The sequence below is a fragment of the Ceratotherium simum genome, chromosome 35 (genome assembly GCF_057802395.1).
Source record: "Ceratotherium simum simum isolate JZ-2026a chromosome 35, ASM5780239v1, whole genome shotgun sequence".
NCBI lineage: Eukaryota > Metazoa > Chordata > Mammalia > Perissodactyla > Rhinocerotidae > Ceratotherium > Ceratotherium simum.
In genome coordinates this window covers 25372711-25394687 of record NC_141934.1, presented here as the reverse complement: position 1 = coordinate 25394687, position 21977 = coordinate 25372711, and the positions used below count along the sequence as shown (strand labels likewise).

Genomic DNA, 21977 nt, shown 5'->3' with positions numbered 1-21977 from the left:
TCACCGTGCCCCTATGGGATGGGTATTATTATTATTCCCGTGGTATACCTGAGCAGGTTACAGCATGATGGGGCTAAGGGACTTGTCCAAGGTCCCAGCTCAAAAGTGGAAGAAGCCGGGGCCAGCCAAGTGGCATAGTGGTTAAGTTCAGTGCACTCCACTTTGGTGGCCCAGGTTCGTGGGTTTGGATCCCAGGTGTGGACCTACACCACTCGTCAAGCCATGCTGTGGCAGTGACCCATATACAAAATAGAGGAGGATTGGCACAGCTGTTAGCTCAGGGCCAATCTTCCTCAAGCAAAAAGAAGATTGGCAGTAGATGTTAGCTCGGGGCCAACCTTCTTCACCAAAAAAACAAAAGTGGAAGAAGTGGGACTTGAACTCAGGTGCAAACTCCACAACCAAGGCTTCAGCCACTCTGCCTCCCTAGGAAAGTCGGCAACATTTAAGAGTTTAATCCTGAATGTCATCTCCATAGTCTTAGATCAGGGGCTCTTGGTTCCTAAACCCGCATGGGTGGGGGTGTGGAGGTGGAGTTTCTGCACCTCGGAGGTGAGCGCCGACTTGGGAATCAAATCTGTGCATCCCGACTTCAGATCCACAGACCCTGGGGCGTGGGCATTCTGGAAGGTAAGTCCTGGGAGCACTTCTCCAGGAGCCAGGGCCTGGTGTGGCCACAGATAACAGAGCCACAGCTGCCCCCACACCACAGGCTTCCATCTACAAGCCAGCACGGGCAGGAACAGGCTCAGAAGCAGGTTTTCCAGCCAGGTTTCAGGAGGCAGCAGACGTGGTTGCTGTAGCAATCATCTTTAAAAAACGAATAAATAGATACAGCAACTAAATGTCAGAGCTTGGAAGTGCTTGTTATCTATCTGTCCTGGGCACTTGTAAACAGTGAATGGTAGAAACCATCCCAATTTTTAATTCTAATAATAGCTAACGTTGATTACGGAGGATTATCTACGTGCAAGGCACTACTCCACGTGCTCTTTATGTATTAATTCATTCAGTCCTCACAGTCACGCCAACACCAGCACCAATAGTGTCTCCATGTTATAGGAGAAAGTGGCGCACAGGGAGGTTGGGTAACCTGCCCGAGGTTACACAACTGCTAAGTGCTGGAACCAGAGTTTCTGTTCCAGGGCTGAGCACTTGGCCACACTGTCCCCTCCAAGGTGAGATGTAAAAATAAATGACTGAATCCTCAGGACACCCTGCAAGGCAGGTGGGTAGGGACTCTTCCCATTTGATGGACAAGTTTCAGAGATGGTAAGTGATTTGTCTAAGGTGACACAGCTGACAAACACTTCAACCTGGTGCTGGAACTCATCTTTTGCCCCTAAACCAAGGACTCTACCCAGTCCCAATCTGCCTCAGTGCCCAGTGCCTGGGGCTGAGGGAACCAACAGCCTCTCAAGGGCAGGTGCTGGGCTATGCGGTTGAGACAGAGATCTGGGCTGGCAGGAGGGACTTCCAGCACAAGAGAGATGCCGTTGATGATTCTGAGACACCTACCCAGAATCAAGTCTAGTAAATTAGAAACAGCAACAATTATGGCAGCTAAAATTTATGATTATGTACCAGGCATTGTTCTAAGGGGCCAACACACATTAACTTCTAATCTTCACAAGCACCCGATGACCCTCATTATACAAATGAAGAAACTGTCCCCTTGGAGGACATTACTTAAAACTTCAGACTCATCCTAGTATGTGACCCTTTTTCAAAATCCAACCCTACTCTTCTCCACCTCTGCCTTGTAAAAAACAGAAAAACACACAGGTGGCCTCGCCTGGCAATAAATATTTTAATTTGTTTCATTTTTATGATGACAAATAATTTTCAAGTTTATTTCCTTTTTTTTAAATACAAAGCTAAGCCACAAACAGGTACAACCAAGACATTTTATCTCACATTTACACACTTCCATCGGATCCTCCTCCAATTCGCTGACCACTGACCAGGCAAGTATGCGGTGGGGGGAAGACTTTCTTAGGTAGCACCGTCATGAGGCTGAGGGTGGGTGGGGGTGGGGACTGGGGGGCATCAAGATTGAGGACAGGCTCTCATACCTGTCTCCATTCACATTTACCTGGGACCAGGTGGGTGGAGACCCTGGGTCATGGCTGCAGACCCAGGTCAGGCCCCCTGGACTACAGGTTAAGAGAGTGAGAATTGGTCCCCCTTTTGGAGGGAGGAGGAAGCTACCTACTCCTCCTGCCATCAGTCAAGGTGAAAACTTCAGCCTTACCCTGGATCCTGGGGCTGCTGGGCCTGCCCACTCCCCTGCGCACCAGCGGCTAGACTGGGGGCCCCGCATTTCAGGGCTCCTAGGCTCACCCTTCGGCTCATGGCTGAATCTTCATGGGAAGGACACCAGGTGATCTGACAGCCAGCCTTGACAGCAGGTCTGGAACTTTCCACCCCGCAGAATCGGGGTCGCGGTGGGGTAGGGGGATGGGGTAAGTAATTTCTGGTCCCACTACAAAACTTTATTTTTGATTAGAATAGAGTACCATCTCAAATCGCTTCTACAAAACCAAAAAACCAAAAAAAAAAAATGCAGCCACTTCACTCACTTCAAGACCTATGTACATGTAAGTTGTTTTCTGTGGTTTTTCTTTTTTTTTTGTCTTTTTTGTTTTTTGATTTTTATTGTTTTTTTAAAATAAATTCAGTGTTCACATTTCTATAAAGAATTAACCCAGTTTCAGGAAACCCTGCCCCGGCAGGGCTCGGTAAGCAATGCTTTTCCCTGCCCACGTCTACTTGATTACCCGCCCTGATGCTTCGAGGTGCCCAGCAAAGCGGCAGCCCGTGGAAGATTAAGTGGAGGCCTGGCCCGTGCTCACGGGCCACCGGGTCAGTAAGCTTTCGAGAAAGCAGAGGGGAAGACTAGCTTACTGCGAAACCTTTTTAAAAAATATTCATACACTTCAATGTGCGCCTGTCGAGACGTCAGGAAAACAAGAGCTTGGGAACATCCCGTCCAGGGCGTTGGGAGGCAGCGTCTTCCTCGCACCCGCCAGCACAGGGACGTTGGGGGTGTGGGGAAGAGAGTCCTGGCTCTGCAGCTGGAGGCAGGAGCATCACCCAGCTTCCTAGTTCATGTTCGACTCTTTCCTCTAAAACCTGTGCTGAGTCTTTGACTGCATGCACGGGAAGCACAAACGTTCAACTTGTATGCAAAAAAGGTACAAAACAACTAGAATATAAAAGTTTTGGTAATATAAGGCCATCTGTTCAAGTCCACCTTGGAAACCTGTAACAGATATTTAAATACTACAGTGAAAAGGCATCTTAATATACTTTTTAAAAACATCTGAAGTCATCTGCTAAGATTAAGTGTGTAAAAAAAAAAATCAATTCCCTTTGAGGGCACTTTGTCCATTGAAGGGGGGCGGTAGGTTAATGCTTCAGCCAGGGGTAGGCCTCGATGGACGCCCTGCTGCGGTCCCCGTAGTCGTACAGGAGCTCCTCCCCGGCCTCGATGTCACGGGAGGCGATGAGGATGAGGTGAGGCACGCCATCGATGTCGTGCAGTTTGGTTTGGCAGTTCCCACATTTGCTGTGATTGATCAGTCTTCCCAGGCGATTTGTCTCTCTAGTTGCATCCACGCTGGTGAGGAGGGAGGGCAACAGAGAATTAAATTGATAAAGAGGCATTTGAACCCAGTCAGAGTCACACTTGCTCTCAACTCTGGGAGGATGTCGATTTGTAGCTATGACTTTGGGAATGCAATTCAACTCAAAAACATATCTTTAAGAGCCTAGAAAGGACTGGGTGGGGTATGTGAGGCAGGGGGTGGGAGTAGATGGGAATGCAAAAGGCTCTTATGGAGGCCCGTGAGGCAACTGTGGGGTTCTGCATAATAAATAAATGAATAAAAATCAACTCCGTCGATAGAGGGGGAAGCTGTGTGGGTGTGGGGGCAGGAGTACATGGGAACTCTCTGTACCTTCCACTCAATTTTGCTGGGAACCTAAAACTGCTCTAAAAAATAAAGTCTATTAAAAAAAACCAATCAACTACACTGCCACGTTGAGGAAGGAGCAGTTAGCAATTTTCCAGAGCTGCTCTGACCAAAGGCCCCAAGAGGGGGAGGTCAGGTGAGCCTCTGATCAGGTTTTCGTGTGACCAGTCCCCTTCTCGTCTGACGAGATGGCACCCAGAACCGCTCAATCCCAAATATTAAAAATGGGAAGGGGCAGAGCTGCCTCACAGCTTTGGAAAAAGGCAGCAAGAACAAAAGAAGCTGGGGCAAGAGAAAGATCAGGACACTCTCCCGGCCCTCGTCCTGACCGCTGCCCCAGTGGGAAAGCCACTGGAAGCGCCGGGGGACTCACCAGTAGGTTTTGCTCAGGTACTGAAAATAGTACATGTAGCAGCCCGTGGAGGGGTCTTGTGCGTACAGAGCCTCCCGCTTCTTGGCGTCCGTGATCTCGATGAGGTCCCCGTGGTACTCCACCACAAACTCGCCCCGGGAGAACTGCTTGGTGGCTATCACACCCCTGCCTTTGCCATCGATAAGGTCAATCTGTTGGGAGGTGACGAGAAAGAGGGTTGGTTTATAATAGCAACAGATGCCACCATGAACGGCCGGCTTCCAGGGTGCCTGGGGCTTGCAACATTCTTTTAACAGCTCTAGTGAGGTATACCATAAAATTCACTCATTTTACGTGTACAGTTCGATGGGAATTATTAAATGAATACAGTTGTGCAACTATTGCCACAATCCATCACCCCCAAAAGTTCCCTTATCCCCATTTGCAAAGCATTGTTACACCGGATTCTCATGAGAGATCTGCTAGGTGGGTGTTGCCCCATTTTACAGATGAGAACACTGAGGCTTAGAGAGGCAGAGCCACGTGTCCACAGCCACACAGCTAGGAAGCGGTGTAGCACAGACTCAAATCCAGATACTTGGCCATTTCAGGGGAATAGTACGACCCATTGTTCTGAGTCTCTCCTTTATTCCATAATTCAACCTCCTGGGCTTCTCCTCACTCCATTACAAAAGCAGTTGGAGGGTGCTTGTTTGAGGGGCCCAGACTTAAGTTCAGATGCCCCTAGACGGCAGGTGGAAACCGAAGCTTTCTGACTCCTGGGTCCTAGCCCAGACCCATCTGGCCACCACTGCAGAGTGTTATTCCCCTCTCAGCCACCCAACGTGTCTGAAATATACTGAGAGAAGCAAATTTCCTGGGCATTGCCACTTCCCAGGAAAACAGAGTTCAAAGAAAATTCATTAGTTTCTCCTTTTAAAGGTTTCCCCAGGCGTCACGCTAAATGAAAGAAGCCAGATACAACAGGCTACATATTCTATGATTCCACTTACAGGAAATGCCCAAAATTGGCAAACCCATAGAGACAGAAAGCAGACTGGTGCAGCCAGGGGGAAGGAAGGTGAGTGACTGCTCATGGGTACGGAGTTCCCATTTGGGAGGATGAAAAAGTTCTGGAACTAGACGGATGATTGTTGCACAACATTGTAAAAGTAGAATGCACTTAATGCCACCAAACTTTAAAATGGTTATGATGGGAAATTTTATATGCGTTTTACCACAATTTTTTTTTTTTTGAGGAAGACTGGCCCTGAGCTAACATCTGTTGCCAATCTTCCTCTTTTTCTTTTTTCTCCCCACAGCCCCAATACATAGTTGTATATCCTAGTTGTAGGTCCTTCTAGTTCTTCTATATGGGATGCCGCCTCAGCACGGCTTGATGAGCAGTGAGCAGGTCCTCGCCCAGGATCCAAACCGGGGAACCCAGGGCCGCCAAAGCAGAACGGACGAACTTAACCGCTACACTACCAGGCCGGCCCCCACCACAATTTTTAAAAAGTTTCCTCAGAATAACATTTCACATACAACGCCATTTATGTTTCCTTCGTGAGGCATCCCCTTAGCAATAGTTGAGTATTTGGTGCCTCAACAGCCTAACAGTCTAACTGGTCACAGTGACCATGAAAGGGTTAAAGCAGACGGTGGCCCCTGTTGGTCCCCGGACCAGGCAAAGTGTGACCACCAGCCTTAACCAAAGGCTGGGCCCCTGCTGCCCCTTACCTTCATTCCTTCTTCCTTCCCACTTTCAATCAATTCGTCTATTCTTTTCCTTTCTTCAGACTGGGTGGAGAGGAAAGGAAAACAAATATTGCATCAGCATTCGCTCCTGGGCCACTTGGGGTAGCGCTGGCCACCTGGGTCATCCACAGCTGGCCTCCATGACATTGGTCCCCAAGGATACACAAGCCACCCCCAATCCCCCTTTACTCAGCACCCGTCTGTTGTGGACAATTTGCTACCCGGGGTTCAGTGGACCAGGAGGGAGACAGTGGTGGCCCAAGGGCAGAATCGGGCTTGTGGCTATGTTCTGTTTGCCCCATGCAGCGTTTTACAAAATATTTATATTGCTGACATTTAAAAATCAGGACTCTGGGGCCAGCCCCGTGGCATAGTGGTTAAGTGCGCGCGCTCCGCTTTGACGGCCCAGGGTTCACGGGTTCAGATCCCGGGCACGCACCAACGCACCGCTTGTCAGGCCATGCTGTGGCGGTGTCCCATATAAAATGGAGGAAGATGGGCACGGATGTTAGCCCAGGACCAGTCTGCCTCAGCAAAAAGAGGAGGATTGGCGACAGATGTTAGCTCAGAGCCGATCTTCCTCACAAATAAATAAAAATTAAAAAAGAAAAATCTAAAAATCAGGACTCTGACTTCACATAAAACAAGCTAGGGATGATGAGAGGCTGTGCCCTCTAGACAGGGCACGTGTGCTCCACGTCTCTCCCTCCTGACAGTCCCTGCAGACATCTCAGTTTAGGATCTCTGGCCTACATCTCCACAGAAGCCCTGCCGAGGAGGAGAAGAGGGCCTCAATACCCCTTGAATGGAGAAGCTGGAGAGGAGTGGGCGCTCAAGGTCTCTCCTGTCCCTTAGGGTCACCCCTCCTGTTACTCCGTCCATCCCTGACCCTGGCGCCACTGCTCCGTCAGTGCACAGGACGCTAGGGAGCCAAAGGGAGCTACAGAAAGGCAGACCAGAAGCCCGACCCAGCACGGCCCACCAGCAGGAACCTCCAGCAAACGGGACGGCACGTGTGGGAGCTGTGCCAGCAGCAGAGCCCTCCACCCTCAGCTGAGTCAGACACACACCGAGACCCAGGGACACCGCCAGAACCAGCCTGCAACCCAGGTGGGGCCTGCCCAGTCCCTCAGGCCACACGTGTTTATGGAACGTCTGCGATGTGCTGGGGGCACGGGGCTGAGTGAGGCCAGGTCTCTTCTCTGCAACCTTACGGGGGGTTTACAGGCGCTATGGAAGGCCCCCACCAGACAGTCCCAAATCCAGCCCACTCCTCCCCACTTCTACCACTGTCTTCCAGCCACAACTGCGCTTGCCCAGACACCCGCAACAGCCACCTTGCGGGTCTCCCGGCTTCCACGCTGACCGGCCCTTCACTGCTCTCCATGCAGCAGCCAGAGGGCTCTTTTAAAAACACGAGTGACATAGTGTCATTTCCCTGCTTAAAGCCTCCCAGAAAGTTGATTTAACAGTAGTGCACCAGTGTTGGTTCCTTAGTTGTGACAAATGTACCAGGGTACTGTAAGATGGTAACGGTGGGCGAAACTGAGCAAGGGTTCTATAAGAACGTTCTGTACTATCTTTGCAACTCCTCTGTAAATCTACAATTACTCCAAAATAAAACGTTTATTTAAAGAAAAACAAAAGCCTTTCAGTAGCTTCCCACTGCTACTGGGATAAAATCCATTTTTCCGCTGGCCTGTGAGGCTGCGCAGGCCCAGGCCCTGCCTCTCCAGCCTTGTCTGCCATCGTCGCTCTTGCTCCCACACTCCGGCCACACTGGCTGGGTCCTGCCGCAGAGCCTTCACGCTCACTGTTCCCCTGCCCAGCATCCCCTTTCCCCAGGCCACTCCCCTGGCTTGCTTCCTCCCTTCCTTCCAAGCTCTGTTCAGACAAGCTTCTCTGATTTCAGTGGCTAAAGTAGCCGTAGTCCAGCCACGCTATCAGACTTCTGTTTTATTAAATTAACGTCAAAGTGCTATCTAAAATTATCTTGCTTTTTGATTTTTCTTTTGTTGTGGTTGTTAATCGCTCCCCAGCTGACTATAAGCTCCGCGGGTACAGGGGCCTGATCTGTTTACTGTGGGGTCTCCTGGCCTAGGACAGCGTCTGGCACATGGTAAGCCCTCACAGCGACAACACGCACACGTGCACACACACACACACCTTGCTGAATAATTAATGATTACAAGTGTGCAGAGACCAGTGAGGACGAGCATGTCAATGGGAATAATTGTGGGAACACTGGGGTAGGTGACCGGGGACTTTCCCACCCTGAGTGAACATGGCTCGGAGACGAGCCGAGGAGAGCTGCACCAGGCAGATGCCCCGCATGCAGAGCCAAAGAGCCTGAGTTTCCCTCTGGAGGCTCGGGGGTCTGGGGCAGGCGAGCAGCCAGCTCTAGCCTTCCCAAGGAGAACTCCGCAGCAGCCCACAGGGGCCTAGGGGCAGCGAGTGGGAGGCGAGCACGTCTGGATTACGGTGAGGGCTGCAAACAGGAAGGGGGGGACACATGGAAGACGTTCCTGAGCAGGAGTCAGCAAGCTGCTCTGCACATCAGGCCCGGGGCTGGGCTGGGGATGAAGCAGCCAGGGCACTGCCAACATGCTCAGTCCCTGCCCCGGGGCTGGCTTTCACCCTACCCACAGCCAGGCCAACCGGCAAAGGGGCCCCCCAGTGAAGCACCAAGGGGTTCGGGGCATCTCTCCGAGGCCCAGATTCCACCCTCCTGCCCTGGACCTGGACCTGGACCTGGACCCGGACGCGGCCCCGCCCGCTGTCTTCAGGCACAACGAGGCGTCTGCGGACCTTTCGTTTCCGCTTCACCCGGGCCACCCACACCCCTCTCCTATGCCTGCCCGCCTGGGCCTCGGCTTCTGTCGGCCCACGAGGGGCCAGGTCAGGACTGACCTCACCCCTCAGAGGAGGCCCCGCTGCCCCACCCTTGGGCTTCACCTGTGCCATCAAGAGAAGACACCACCCTGGCCAGCGCAAGCCCATCACCCCGGCCAGCAGCCGCCTCTCGGCCCTGGCCAGCAACCACCTGGCCATGGTGTTCCCTCAGCAGAGCCAACACAAACGGGGGCGCGGCATGGCTCCCCTTACAACTGGCTCATCGTCCAGGGACAGAGACAGCTGCGTTGTGCTGCAGACCCAGCTTCAGGGAAGCAAGTGTCCACTCCCTTCCGCTCATCTGCTGCAAGATTCAGCAGACCTGCTCACGTCCCACTGCAGCCTTCACTCCTCCAGACAGAAAAGCCCTTGTTTTTTAATTAAAAAGGCATACTCAGCTGCCCCCCTGCAACCCACAGCGGCCCTTGGCGAACCCCCGTGCTCCCTGTGTGGGCAGGCCCCAGCTCCGACCACGGCTGGGAGGCGTCTTGGGTTCTGGGGCCTGGCACCACCTCGCCCTCTGCAGTGCTGTCTTTAAGAGTGACCTAGCACAGCCTCCCACTGCAGGCATTTTATAACAGCTCATTCTTGGCCGAAAGACACTGCCTTTCTAAGGAAATAAAGCCAAAGCTTCTCTCTGGGGGGAAAGATGGAGCCCCTTTTTTTGTTTTTTCAAATGAAGCCTCATAAATTCAAGAGAAGACTAGATCACTATTTCCATATCTACAGATTTACCTTATAAAATGCTGAAGGTTGAAATGCTAACACTGACAAGGCCGGGGTCCCCCACCTCTCTGTGGGGACGGCAATCTTGAGCACTGCTCCTTAGCCTGGAGGTTGCTTTGGGGTTGGGAGAGCAGAGGGGCTGGCCCAGATAGCCCTGGGGAGGAGAAGGGGGAAGCAGCCCACGGGTGCAGGCGGGGCCCCAACCTGGGTTCCTTAATAGAAGGGCAGTAAGCACACCTCACTGCATCAATATTGACCAGCTGCTGCATAGCTCAGCCCTCTGTAAACACAGCGGGCGGAGGCCTCCCGTGTTCCCAGGGACGCTGCGGGGTGGGAAGGAGCAAAGAGGAGCCTTGGGGAGTGACAACACTGGGGAAGCAATGGTCACCATGATCAGAGTTAATTGCTGCACTGCAGCACGCTAAGCACAGGTCTAAGTGTTCTACGTGTATTAACGCATTTAATCCTCCCAACAACCCCACACAGTGCTATTATCCCACTTTACAGACAGGGCATGAGGCACAGAGCAGTTAAGTAACTGGCCCAAGGTCACACAGCCAGTAAGTGGCTCCCAAGCCCCTGCTCTTTACCACCTCAAGACACACACGGAAACTTCTGGACAGCAGACAGACAAGCCTCTGAGATAACACACAGCCTTCCCCACCCACGGTCCCAAGCTCCAGTGGCCCTGCCAACAAGTTCTGGAAAAGCCAGCTTCTTGGTAACTCCTGACTTTCCATGCCACAGGCTACAGGTTACGAGACTCCTTCACAGAAGCATCTTAGCCAAGCCTCATGGTGACCCCAAGCATTATGACAATCCCCATGAGACCAAGGAGAACACTGAGGCCACAGAGGCAAAGAGACTTGCCCCAAGACGACACAAGGAAAGCTCAGGTTGTGCACGCCAAGCACTGCCCACTGGGCCACCCTGCCCCTCTGAGAGCTGGAACTGAAACCACATGACTCTACCTGCAGCTCCGCTTTGCTCTTCCGGGAGCTCCTTCGCACAGGGTAGAAATCTGTGAGTTTGCGATTCTGTTGCGTTTTTCCTTGAGCTCTGGGGTGGGAAAGGAAGAGCAGAAAACAAATATTAGCGTTAAAACCACATTCACATCCAGAAGGCACGCAAGCCCTTAGGAGGCGGCTCCTCGGAAACACGTCACTTAAACACCTTTGTCCACTGCGGCCTGTGGTCACATAGGCTCAGCCACGCATGGGGAACTCAGAGAGAGTGCCAAAGACAGGCGGCCTTCTCTTGGTGGGGAAGGGGGGCTCCTGAGCTCTGGACCCATGCCAGACTGAGGTGCTGACAAATAATGGTGTCACTGGTGGTGACTCAAGGAAGCTGAGCCTTAATGGGAGAGGCCAAGCGGGTGGACTGCCCAATGCTAGCCAGCACCGTGCAGGCCTTGCTGGGGTCAGAGGAACCAGGCTGATCTGTACCAGGAGGGGGGCTCCAGGAAGCACTCACTTTTTCCTGGGGGCCTGTTTGCCTTTGATGGGCTTTTTCAGGGCTTGCTTGGCAATGGCTGCATTGGGAGAATCACAAGACAAGGTCGGAGTTTTTGGAGGTTCTGCTGCTTCAGATTTTTGGTTTGGAAAAGGTGCCAGGGGACCTCTCCTGGCGTCTTTGATCTTCTGTTCCTCGGGCTTCATGGTGCTTCGAATTGCATTCCCAGTGTTTCTTTTCTCTGTAGGCAGAGGGTGGAGAAAGACAGGTTTATTCTAGACTCTCTGTCTCCCAATTTCTAGACTGTCAGCTGCATTTTAAGACAGGCTTCGAGAGGAGAGAGGATCAGGGTGTCGGGAAGCAGTGACCTCAGCCTGTGCAGCCTGCTGTCCACTAACGGCGATCATGGGAAAAGCATCTGGCTTTACTTTTTGACCCAGACACTGGGCAGAGCTTTTGGTCTTCTATATCTTGTATTTTTCTTCAGTTTTACTGAGATATAATTTTTTTTTAAATTTTATTTATTTTCCCCCCACAGCCCCAGTAGATAGTTGCATGTCATAGCTGCACATCCTTCTAGTTGCTGTATGTGGGACGCGGCCTCAGCATGGCCGGAGAAGCGGTGCATCGATGCGCACCCGGGATCCGGGCCCGGGCCACCAGCAGCGGAGCGCGCGCACTTAACTGCCAAGCCACGGGGCCGGTCCTACTGAAATATAATTGATGAACAAAATTGTAAGATATTTAAAGTGTACATCAAGATGACTTGATATACGTATACAGTGTGAAAGGATTCCTCGCATCTAGTTAATTAACACATCCGCTCTTCTGCATCTTGATGAAGGGAGAGCCCCTGAAGCAGAAGCACCCCACACGGCGATTCTGGCATTGATGGCTTTCAGGAACTGGGCTGCAGATCCCAGGAAAAAAGCTCAATTCCTAAAGAGTGGGCCAGCGTTGATGGAGAGGAGTAAGGCAATAAAGCAGAACCTCTTCCCCTAGAGCTGCCGGGCACGCTTCATTTCAGACTCTAAAAAAAGTTCCCTCTTCTAACAGGACCAAAACCCAGTGTTCACTGTGGTTCTCCACATGGTGCCCGGACACTGGTCAGTGTGTTGTGAGGGACATCAAAGGATTCGTTACTAAAAATAGTTGTGGAGCACCCGTGTTGATGAACTACTCGCTTTCTAAAAAAATGATTTACTTTTTAAAAATAAGTAAATAATACATTGCTGGTAGGAATATAAAACGGCACAGTCACTTTGGAAAAGGGTTTGGCAGCTCCTCTGAAAGTTAAACATACAGTTACCATACGACCCAACAATTCTACTCCTAGGCATCTATTAAGAGAATTAAAAACACATGTCTCCATGAAAATCTGTATATGAATGTCTGTAGCAGCTTATTCACAATAGATAAAAAGTGAAGACAACCCAAATGCCCATCAGCTAATGAATGGGTAAATAAAATGTTTTATATCCACATGATAGAATATGATTCAGCCACAGAAAGGAATGAAGCACTGACACTTGCTACCACATGGATGAACCCTCCCTATAAACATGATGCTAAGTGAAAGAGGCCCGACACAAAAGACTACATATTGTATGATTCTATTTATATGAAATGTCTAGAATAGGCAAATCCACAGAGACAGAAAGTAGATGAGTGGTTGCCTGGGGCTGGGAGGAGGAGGAGTAGAGAGCAACTGCTAACGGGTACTGGGTTTCTTTTGGGGGTAATGAAATGTTTTGGAATTAGACAGTGGTGATAGTTGCACACATCTGTGAATATACTAAAACCTACTGAATTGCGTACTTTAAAATGGTGAACTTTATAGTATGTGAATTATATCTCAATAACCAAAAGAGAAAAATAAATACATCAGAACCCAACCAGACCATTCTCCCTCCCTTACACGCCTTCTTGAGTAGAATCAGGCGGAGTTAAAGCCAGGATGTCATGCACAACCCTAGGAGTGTATGAATGTCAGCTGTCACGTCAGTCTGCATCAAGGCAGAGAAAAGGTTGAGAAGCAAGGATAAGAGCGTGGCCCTTGGGGTCTCCTCCAAAGTTCTGCAGCCCCAAATTCTAATTTTTGCCATTTGGTAACACTACAAGCCAAATAAACTAGCTTTTGCACCACGTCACCATTCAGGAGAATTTACATTCTGCCCCACTCTAGAAGGGATGTGAGACTGCCTGACCACCATTTAGAGAGAACCCCTTCCCAGTCCCTATGGGGTAGGTGCCATCCTAAGTGCTGCCCATGCAGGGAGGAGCAGGCTGTAACACTCATAGTCCAGCAGAAGAAGGCTGACGGTATGGAGCACTTCACAAAGCTCTTTTGCATCTATGCTTCAACTGATCTTCAGAATAGCCCTGCGAGGTGGGACTCCTCTCTCTCTCACCTTACAGATGGGAGAACTGGGCCTCAGAAAAGAGGAGCAACCTGCCCAAGCCTCCTCCTTGTAAGTGGCAGAGCTAGGATTAGAACCCAAGTCATTTGATGACCAATTGAAATATTATCACCCTGTGCACCAGGGGGAATCAGGCCAAGGGCTGGCTCCTGCCCCTAGTTCTCAGATCTGGCCCCAGAGGTTGGGCTAAACCATCACTTACAGCACTTTCTGCTAATAACTATGGGCTTTCTTGTATGGAGCTGCTCGTAGCCAGAGTTCTGCTTCTTGAAGGCAGATTTTAATTAGAAGGGAGACTTCAGGCTCCCCACTGCAGCTTTAAAAGGGAATATTTGAATTACAGCAAGATTTCTGTGAGGTTTGAGCTTGTTTAGCAGGGCTAGACAGAATTTTCAATGGCAGTATATTTTCTTGTTCAATATTTTAACTCCAAATCTCACCGCAGAGTATGCTGCTTCAGAGAGCAGCACTAAACACTTGAGTGGAAAGAAACTTTAAAAATAAGGTCAAGGGGGGGCCGGCCCCGTGGCATAGTAGTTAAGTGCGTGCGCTCCGCTGCTGGCGGCCCGGGTTCGGATCCTGGGCGTGCACCGACGCACCACTTGTCAGGCATACTGTGGCGGCGTCCCATATAAAGTGGAGGAACATGGGCATGGATGTTAGCTCAAGGCTGATCTTCCTCACAAAAAATAAATAAATAAAGAAGGTCAAGGGGCCGGCCCAGTGGCATAGTAGTTAAGTTCGCACCTTCCGCTTCGGCGGCCCAGGGCTCACCGGTTCGGATCCTGGGCACAGACTACTCACCGCTCATTAAGCCATGCTGAGGCAACGCCCCACGTAGAAGAGCTACAACCCCACAACTATGATACACAACTATGTACTGGGGCTTTGGGGAGAAAAGAAGGAAAAAAAAAAAGAGGAAGATTGGCAACAGATGTCAGCGCAAGGCCCGTCTTCCTCAAAGAAAAAAACGAAGGTCAAGCCCAGCTCACAAAAGGGAAGGAAGTCAGCTCCCTGCGTTCACACAGCACAGTTGGGCCTGCACAACCTAGACTCCCAATTCCTGCTCTTCTGGCACTTGTGAGCCTCCCTAACTGCAGGTCAGGTGCATTATTTTCGCAACATGGCCAGACGATCAAGCTTAAAGGACATGCTAACTCTTGTGAAAGCAGGGAGAACCTGTTAGACCACAGGGTACACGCCCTGGGACAGGCCGCCCTTTCCCCTCGGTCTGTGTTTTTAGCAGCAAGACAGAACATGGTTCAAACCTTCTGAACCTGGGTTTGGAAACGCTGGATAAAAATTTAATATTTATGCATTATTTTGGAGGTCAGAGGCTTCTCCAACCCGAGCAGCTGTGGTCAGAAAACGGCCATTTCAGAGGCTTACCTTCTCGTTTCCTGTAGATTCCAGCTAATGGCTTCCCCTGGCATTTGACTTCGTGATGTGCAACTGAGTTCTCTTCCTGAAGGGGGGAACGCATTCCAGAGCATTTGTTCGGGCTCATGTAGGAATAGATCTTTGATTGCCCGGTAAATACATTCTCCTAAAACGACAAATGCACATTCTGAAAGAGGCTTGAAGAAGATGATGGTCCCACAGCACTTACGCGGAGAAGGGGCAACCAGAATACAAAAGACAAAAAACAAACAACACCATCTCCCAAAAACTGTGCTACCAGGGGACGCCAGCCCCAGTAGAGCAGCAGAAGGTTTAGAATCTCCCAGGTCCAAGTCAGACGTTTCCAGAACACATGTGGTCTCTAATTCTGGTCACTAAGGGGACATCTGGCCAGCAGGAGAACCAGCTGTACACAGAGGTCTACATAAGAAGGAGACAACCTACCAGAGGCAGGGAGGTCAGAATGACCCAGAGTAAACAAATCTGGGATTTGAAGGACTGGCCTCTGTGCAGGAGGGGCAGGGACTCCAGCACAGAAGCAGGCCTCGGGGAACCTGATTAACCACTTTCTGGTCCTGCGGTCAGTTGGTGGAACTTGCCATTACTGCCTGAGCCTTCTGTGGCCCAAGCCTGGCCCCTCTCAAATCAATGCAGTCCAGCAGCCGCCCAGAACTGCGGACTGGACTGCGGTTGGAGGAATTCTCTCAGGGTAACTGGGGGGTGGGGTGAAAAGCTCATGAAAGCAGAGCCTACGGCCAGCGCATTAGGGTGGTCATTCTATCGCAAACGGCATCTTGGCGTTAACAGGAGAGTGAGCAAGCCGATGGGGCGGTCCAGGTCACCGCTGGTGTCTCTGGGTGTGGGGCCTCTCCTCTGAGTAAGCACAGACAGGAGGAGGGCTTCTCCAGAAACACTGCTAGGGCCTTTCCGCCTAGTGAACCATTAAGCACCTACTCAGCGAGACCTGTGACCCCTCTGAGTGACCCGGGCAGGCCCCGCACACCCTGGGAAGGCAGCCACCTCCGGGGCAGCCGGCTCTCGGGGTGTGGAAATGCCATAAAGACACAAACTTTTCCGAGGTCAAATATTGCCAGGGTCATGGCGGAGCAAGGGTGGACGCCACTCCCAGGCAGGCAGCAGAAAAGGAAGCAGCCCGGGCCGGGCGCCCCGCCCGCACCCCCGCCCCAGGGCCGCGGGCGGGGGGCCTGGGGGGGGGGGCGCCCACGTGCTCGCGGCGCGGGGCCGGCAGGGGCGCCGGGCCGCTCGGCCCCTCGGGCGCGCCGAGTGAGTGCGGAGAGGGTGCCTGCTTACCCCGTCGGTGCGGGGCCTCCCCGGGCCCCTCCGCTCCACCATCTCCGGGCCCGGGGCCGTCGCTGCCGCCGCCGCCGCCGCCGCCGCCTCCACCGCGCGGGGCTTGGACATCTTCCTGCCTGGAGAGGGGGACCCGGGGGAAGCGGGGGAGGGGGCGCTCAGGGCGCGGCGGGGCGGGGAGCGGGGCCGCCCGGGCCGGGCGCCGCAGCCATGTTCCGAGGGCCCGGCGGCGGCGGGCCGCCCGCGCCGCGCGGAAGCTGGAGCCGGCCGGCCGGGCCGCACCCGGGCCCGCGTCGCCCTCCCGCCGCCCGGCCCGGCCGGGCCCCGCGCCGCCCGCCCCCGCGCGGCCGGGCCCGACACACCCACCTGCAGCCCGGCCAGGCCCATGGCGGCGCGCCCCGCGCCCTCGCTCTCGCCGCCGCCGCCGCGGCCCGGCCACCACCGCTGCCGCTGCCGCTGCTGCTGCTGCTGCCGCCGCCACCAGCGCCGCCGCGGCGCCCCAGGGAAGGGCCGGCGGCGCCCCACGGCGCCCCCTTCCCCCATGGCCTGAGAGCAGGGCCGCACCCGCGCGCCGCGGCAGCCCCGGCCGGCCCGGGACAAGGACGCGGGAGGGAGGGAGGCGCTGGCGGCGCGTCCTCCGCGGCCCGCCCGCTCGCAGCCGCCCACCGTCGGCTCCCGGCCCGGGGAGGGGGCTGGCAGGGGCGGCTCCGGGGGGAGGGGAGGGGAGGGCGGGCTGGCGGCCGCGGCGAATCCCGGCTCGGGCGCGCCCCCTCTCGCGCGGCCTCAGCCACTCGGGGAGGAAGGGGTGGGAAACATGATAATGACAGCGCAGGCTCCCGGCCGGCCAGGCTCCTTCTCTCGCTGGCTCAACGGATATTTTGGGAGAGCCGTCGGTGCCAGGCGCAAGCCGCAGCGGGGAACGCGACAGGCGAGAGCCTTCCTGTGTGCCCGAAGCTGGGCACACGGAGCATTTTTATAGGCATTTAATCCTCCCGAAAACCCATGGGGGGCAGGTCCTGTGGCAAACCCGTTTAAGATGAGGATACTGAAGCTCAAAGGAGATGCAAGGGCTTGCCCAAGGCCACAGAACTAGAAAGTGATGAGGTCAGGTGGCAAACCCGGGCGGTCTGCACTTGACCAGCACAGGTCCTGGGGAGACAGAGCCAGGGGTTACAATGGTAAGTTTGCTGAGTGCTCCTCTCGCCTAAGTTATCTCACTCGAACCTCACAACAGCCCTATGAAGGCACACCATTATTATCTCTTTTCTACAGATGGGGAACGAGGCTGGGAGAAGGAGGAGCTTGGCCAAGTTCTCAGAACTACAAATGCATTTCCAGGCCGACTGACCCCAGAGCCTACAATACCAGCCACTACCCTTCCTGCTTACAGATGAGGAAACTAAAGTTGGGAGGGACAAACGGTGTTGCAGAAGGGTTTAGCAAGTCATCTCGTTCTACTGTCCCCAACCCATGAGAAAATGTCCTAGGTGGGCAGGGGTTCCAGGCACTCTGGTGTCTTGTCTCAGCATAGCTCACTGCCCTGCGCCACTGTGCTGGAGCCATTAGGGTTTGAGGGCCCACAGCCAAAGAGTCACTGTATTTGTGCAGACTCTGAGATGCAAACAAGACACCTCGGGGCGTCTAGCTCCTGCTGCTTGAGTCATGGCCTGGGAGGCAAGGATAGGGTTTCTCTCCCTGCCTCTGCCCTAGAGGTGCTTCGTGACCATGGCCAAGTCATTTCCCCAGTCTAGGCCTCAGCGTCCTCATGGATAAAAACCAAGTACCTTGAATTCCATAACCCACCCAGGGCACCTCCCAACATCCACAGATAAACAAATAGCTGTCACTTTAAGTAGCTGCCTCCAGTTAGAAGGGATAAGACTGAGTAGGATTACATGGCAGGACACAGCTCAGCTCAGGACAATGCCTCCCAGATCAGCTCATGCTTTAGCATCCTTCAGGGCAGGGCTGGGGAACTCACCTCCCACCCAGTCCCTACCCCAACCACTAACTCCAGTGGGGTAGAGTTCTCTGCCCACTTGAATACCCAAGAAACTATGCAGAGAGTGAAAGCGATTCTAAAGTGACCCTCTGACACCCAGGTCGAGCCATTTGAAACTGTGTCTGTTACATCTGCTGGGCAGACAAGGTTTGCAGTTTGTTGCCAAACTATTATGGGAATCATGGTGTGGGAGCAGGAAGCAGCCGCTCAGATCATCTTGTCCACTTCGCACACTATTTTAACACTGCCCCACACATTATACACACATGCTCATGGCCATAGTTTTCTCTATTTTAGCCCTCAAATGCAGGGGATACAGTAAAACACAACTCCAGCGCTCATTCCTCTCAACTCTGCAGCTCTAGTACCTAGAAGATGTAATATAAATCATCCGGTATAAATTTCAAAACAGTCTTTCCTTTCTGTACGTGAGCTGTTCATACGCATATAATAAATATACTCATCAGCAGAAATAAAAACTCTTAATGTTGCCCAGGATCTCAGACAAACAGGAATCAACAGCAATGATACTAATAGCTAACACTTATGGAATGTTTACCATGTCAGGCCCTGTAATAAAACATTGTTTAATTTAACCTTCCCAATCATTTATGAGAAGGTACTATTCCTATTTCACAGGTGTAGGAATTGAGGCTCGGGGAAGATAAGTCACTTGCCTAAGAGTTACATAACTAAGGCAGGGATGGAGCTGGGATCTGAACCCAGTTCCGCTATATGAGGTACTTTACCATAAAGAATGTATACTGCTTCTCTTGAACTCAGACACTAAAAGAGCAATTCATTCATTCCACAAACATTTACTGAATACCTACTTTGTTCCAGGCCCTGTGCTAAGGGCACAACAGTGAACATAGAGACAGATGGAGCTCAGTGAGGCTAGAGGGGTCAGTAGGGCCCTATAGGCTGAGGTGAGGATTGTGGATTTAATCCCAACAGCAATGGGGAGGTCACATGATAAAAATCTGTGTTTTGGGGACCACTGTAGCTGCTGAGGGATAGTACATCAGAGATAGTAAAAGTGGAAAGAGGGAGATCAATTAGGAGGCCATCCAACAGTGGCAGTAGAGATGGAGAAAAGCAAATGGACTGATCCTCCTCAAACTAATATACGCGAGGTTGAAAATATTTACATGATTGTGAAGCTTCAAAACTAGGGAGGGGTTGCCTGGTATCTGAACATTTTGTTCATGTGACCCAGCAGGGCTCTCAAAGTGAACTACAAGTTTGGAACAAAGACCGCTTTTCTAGAAGAAAAAGGCTGCTGACATTTCATTTGAAATACTGTAAATGATTTGATATTTACAATACTAAATGCCCAACTTAATAGTTTGCAATATGGGCCAGCCCTGTGGCTTGGTGGTTAAGCGCGCATGCTCCGCTACTGGCGGCCCGGGTTCGGATCCCGGGCGCGCACCAACGCACCGCTTCTCCAGCCGTTCTGAGGCCACGTCCCACATACAGCAACTAGAAGGATGTGCAACTGTGACATACAACTATCTACTGGGGCTTTGGGGAAAAAACAAAAGGAGGAGGATTGGCAATAGATGTTAGCTCAGAGCCGGTCTTCCTTAGCAAAAAGAGGAGAATTAGCATGGATGTTAGCTCAGGGCTGATCTTCCTCACAAAAAAAAACACAAAGTTTGCAATAGTAATGAAGCCTTATGAAATAAGTAACTACAAATTTGAAGGTCAAGTGAGACAGTGAGAATCACTAACTAATACATGACAAAGGTGATTTGTAAGCTTGCTATGGTAGAAGCTGGAAGACTCATCTCCGCTTTGGCTAAGGGAGGTCAAGTGGAACAAGCAATGACACAGCATGGCCAGAGTCTGGTCAGTGACTCTGGACTTCAGCTTCCACCTCTGAAAAATGGGAATAACAATTTGTAAAGATTAACTGAGATAATAAACTGCCTGACCCTCAATGGTAATTATTATTTGCCCATATTATGCATTTCAATGGCAAAGTGCTTAGTTTCGTTTCCCCCCCTAGATTAATTAAAGCAAGCTATTTTTTTCTCAAATGCAGTACTGTTGAAACAGGTAGTTTATATGATTTAGCTGTGATGGGAAAAATGAACCAGGGAAGCACAGTTTTATCAAGATTTGTCAGATACTGTTAAGTATATTTTTAGATGCTTAACACTTATCTGAAGAAAAATATTTGTTTTGATGTTCCCTATGGATTGGGTTATAAAGCTCTTTAACTTGAAGTTCACTATGCCTCATTTCTTAATCACAATCTCGGTAAGTCTTGTCCCAAAAGACCCTAAAGGGATGCTGGGAGAATAAATGATGCAACTGGGAGCAGTGCCTGAAAACAAAGGGGCCCAACAAATATTTGCTGAATGAGTCCTTATTTTATTCATTATTATTGCTATAGCGAGCATACTGCATTAAGGCAAATTCCTACTAAGATGTAATGTCTTGGAATTCTGAGAAAAATGTAAAACCTCAACTTATTTTTTTAAAATAATAATTCCACTCAACTGTCACGCTCAAGTTTTTGCATGAAGGGGACACAGCGGCTGGAAATGACCAGCGGCTGGAGATCACTTTGCCGCATAACGCGGGTCTTACTGTCCTGACGGCAAACTAAGTGTGCAAAGGACATCAGGCAGGGACATCGCCTCCCGCGGCTGTCCAATCCCACCCAAGCCATCTCTCGTAGACAGGAGTCCTGACCAGCTGCGAATGAAGGGCCGCCCCGGGAGGTGCCAGGAGACCCGTCTCACCCCAAAGCGGGGCAGCGGGGCCGAGTCCCCGCCCCGGCGGCGCAGAGCTGACTCAGGGCTTGGGGAGGGAAGGGAGGCGCCTGCCGCGGTGTCCACTCGCACGCGCTCCCCACGATGTAGGTTACGATCGGCGCCCTCGCCTCGGGGTCACCTCCTTTCCCAACAAGAGAGAGCCTCCCCTCTCTTTGTATCAATAACAACCATTCCCTGGAGGTGCCCTGCGCTTTAGTTTCCAAAGAGCTTTGACATATGGATGTGTTGCCTCTGGAGAGGCAGGCAGCAGGTGCCCATACTTTAGAGAGGGGAAACCGAGGCACGGCAGTGGGAGGGGCCTTTGGGGGCTTCGGGAACGGGGAGGGAGCGTGGGGCGGCGAAGGTTCCGCAGCCCCCCTTCCCATCACCGCCCCCCCGACCCTCCCCGGTCCCCGCGTTCTGTCCGAGCAGCCCGCAGAAGGGCGCCTCCCCGCCGCTCCCGCCACCCTGGTCCCCCCTCCAGCGAGACCCCCCGCAACCCTGCCGGCCCGGCGCTGACCACCTGGGCCGATACCTCTAGCCATGACCCGGCTCTGTCACCGCCTAGGATCTCCCGGGAAACGCAGCTTTCGAAAAAAGTTGCAACAACTGTAGCCAACCGCTCCGCCGAGCGCCGGCTGCCGCCCTGATTGGCGCCGCTGCCCGCCTCTCCCCAGCCTGTCCGCCGTGATAGGCGAGCTCCAGAGGGAGAGCCCGCCCTCTCCCTGGCGGGGGCGGGGCGAGCGGCCGCACTTTCTACAAACGCTTTCGGGACAGGTCCCCGCGGAGGGGGTGGGAGGGGGTTTAAATTTTACCGTCTCTCTGCGTTGATTTGCTGCGGTGTAAGGACACCCGCCCTGCCATTGGGGGGGGCCCCAAACTCCGCCCTCTCTCGGCCTTGAAGCTCCGCCTCGGGAG

The 21977-nt window shown here is 52.4% G+C and overlaps 1 protein-coding gene across 4 annotated transcripts; it reads right to left on the bottom strand.

Annotated features, from left to right (window-relative positions):
• Positions 1-1790: 1790 nt before the first annotated feature.
• On the bottom strand, positions 1791-21619 carry KMT5A (lysine methyltransferase 5A). Of its 4 annotated transcripts, none has more exons than XM_087423409.1 (8): positions 21595-21619; positions 16290-16408; positions 14967-15123; positions 11179-11398; positions 10677-10764; positions 6070-6129; positions 4351-4541; positions 1791-3622 (listed from the first exon to the last, which is right to left on the bottom strand). In XM_087423409.1, exons 1-8 carry the CDS (start codon positions 21602-21604, stop codon positions 3412-3414), a joined length of 1056 nt encoding a protein of 351 aa, XP_087279535.1. In that variant the 5' UTR covers positions 21605-21619; the 3' UTR covers positions 1791-3411. The 4 variants fall into 4 exon arrangements, with proteins under 4 accessions (XP_087279535.1, XP_087279537.1, XP_087279534.1 ...); XM_087423411.1 differs by lacking the exon at positions 21595-21619 and adding an exon at positions 16656-16839; XM_087423408.1 differs by lacking the exons at positions 16290-16408; positions 21595-21619 and adding an exon at positions 16656-16847.
• Positions 21620-21977: the final 358 nt, after the last annotated feature.

What these genes read in the sequence shown, in the direction of transcription:
- KMT5A (XM_087423408.1), bottom strand. Translation starts at nt 16,832, where the DNA reads ATGGGGGAAGGGGGCGCCGTGGGGCGCCGCCGGCCCTTCCCTGGGGCG. An exon ending in TGGGCCTGGCCGGGCTGCAG is followed by an intron (nt 15,124 to 16,655) that starts GTGGGTGTGTCG and finishes TTGTCGTTTTAG; the next exon opens with GAGAATGTATTTACCGGGCA. An exon ending in AGAGCAAAGCGGAGCTGCAG is followed by an intron (nt 6,130 to 10,676) that starts GTAGAGTCATGT and finishes CTCTCCACCCAG; the next exon opens with TCTGAAGAAAGGAAAAGAAT.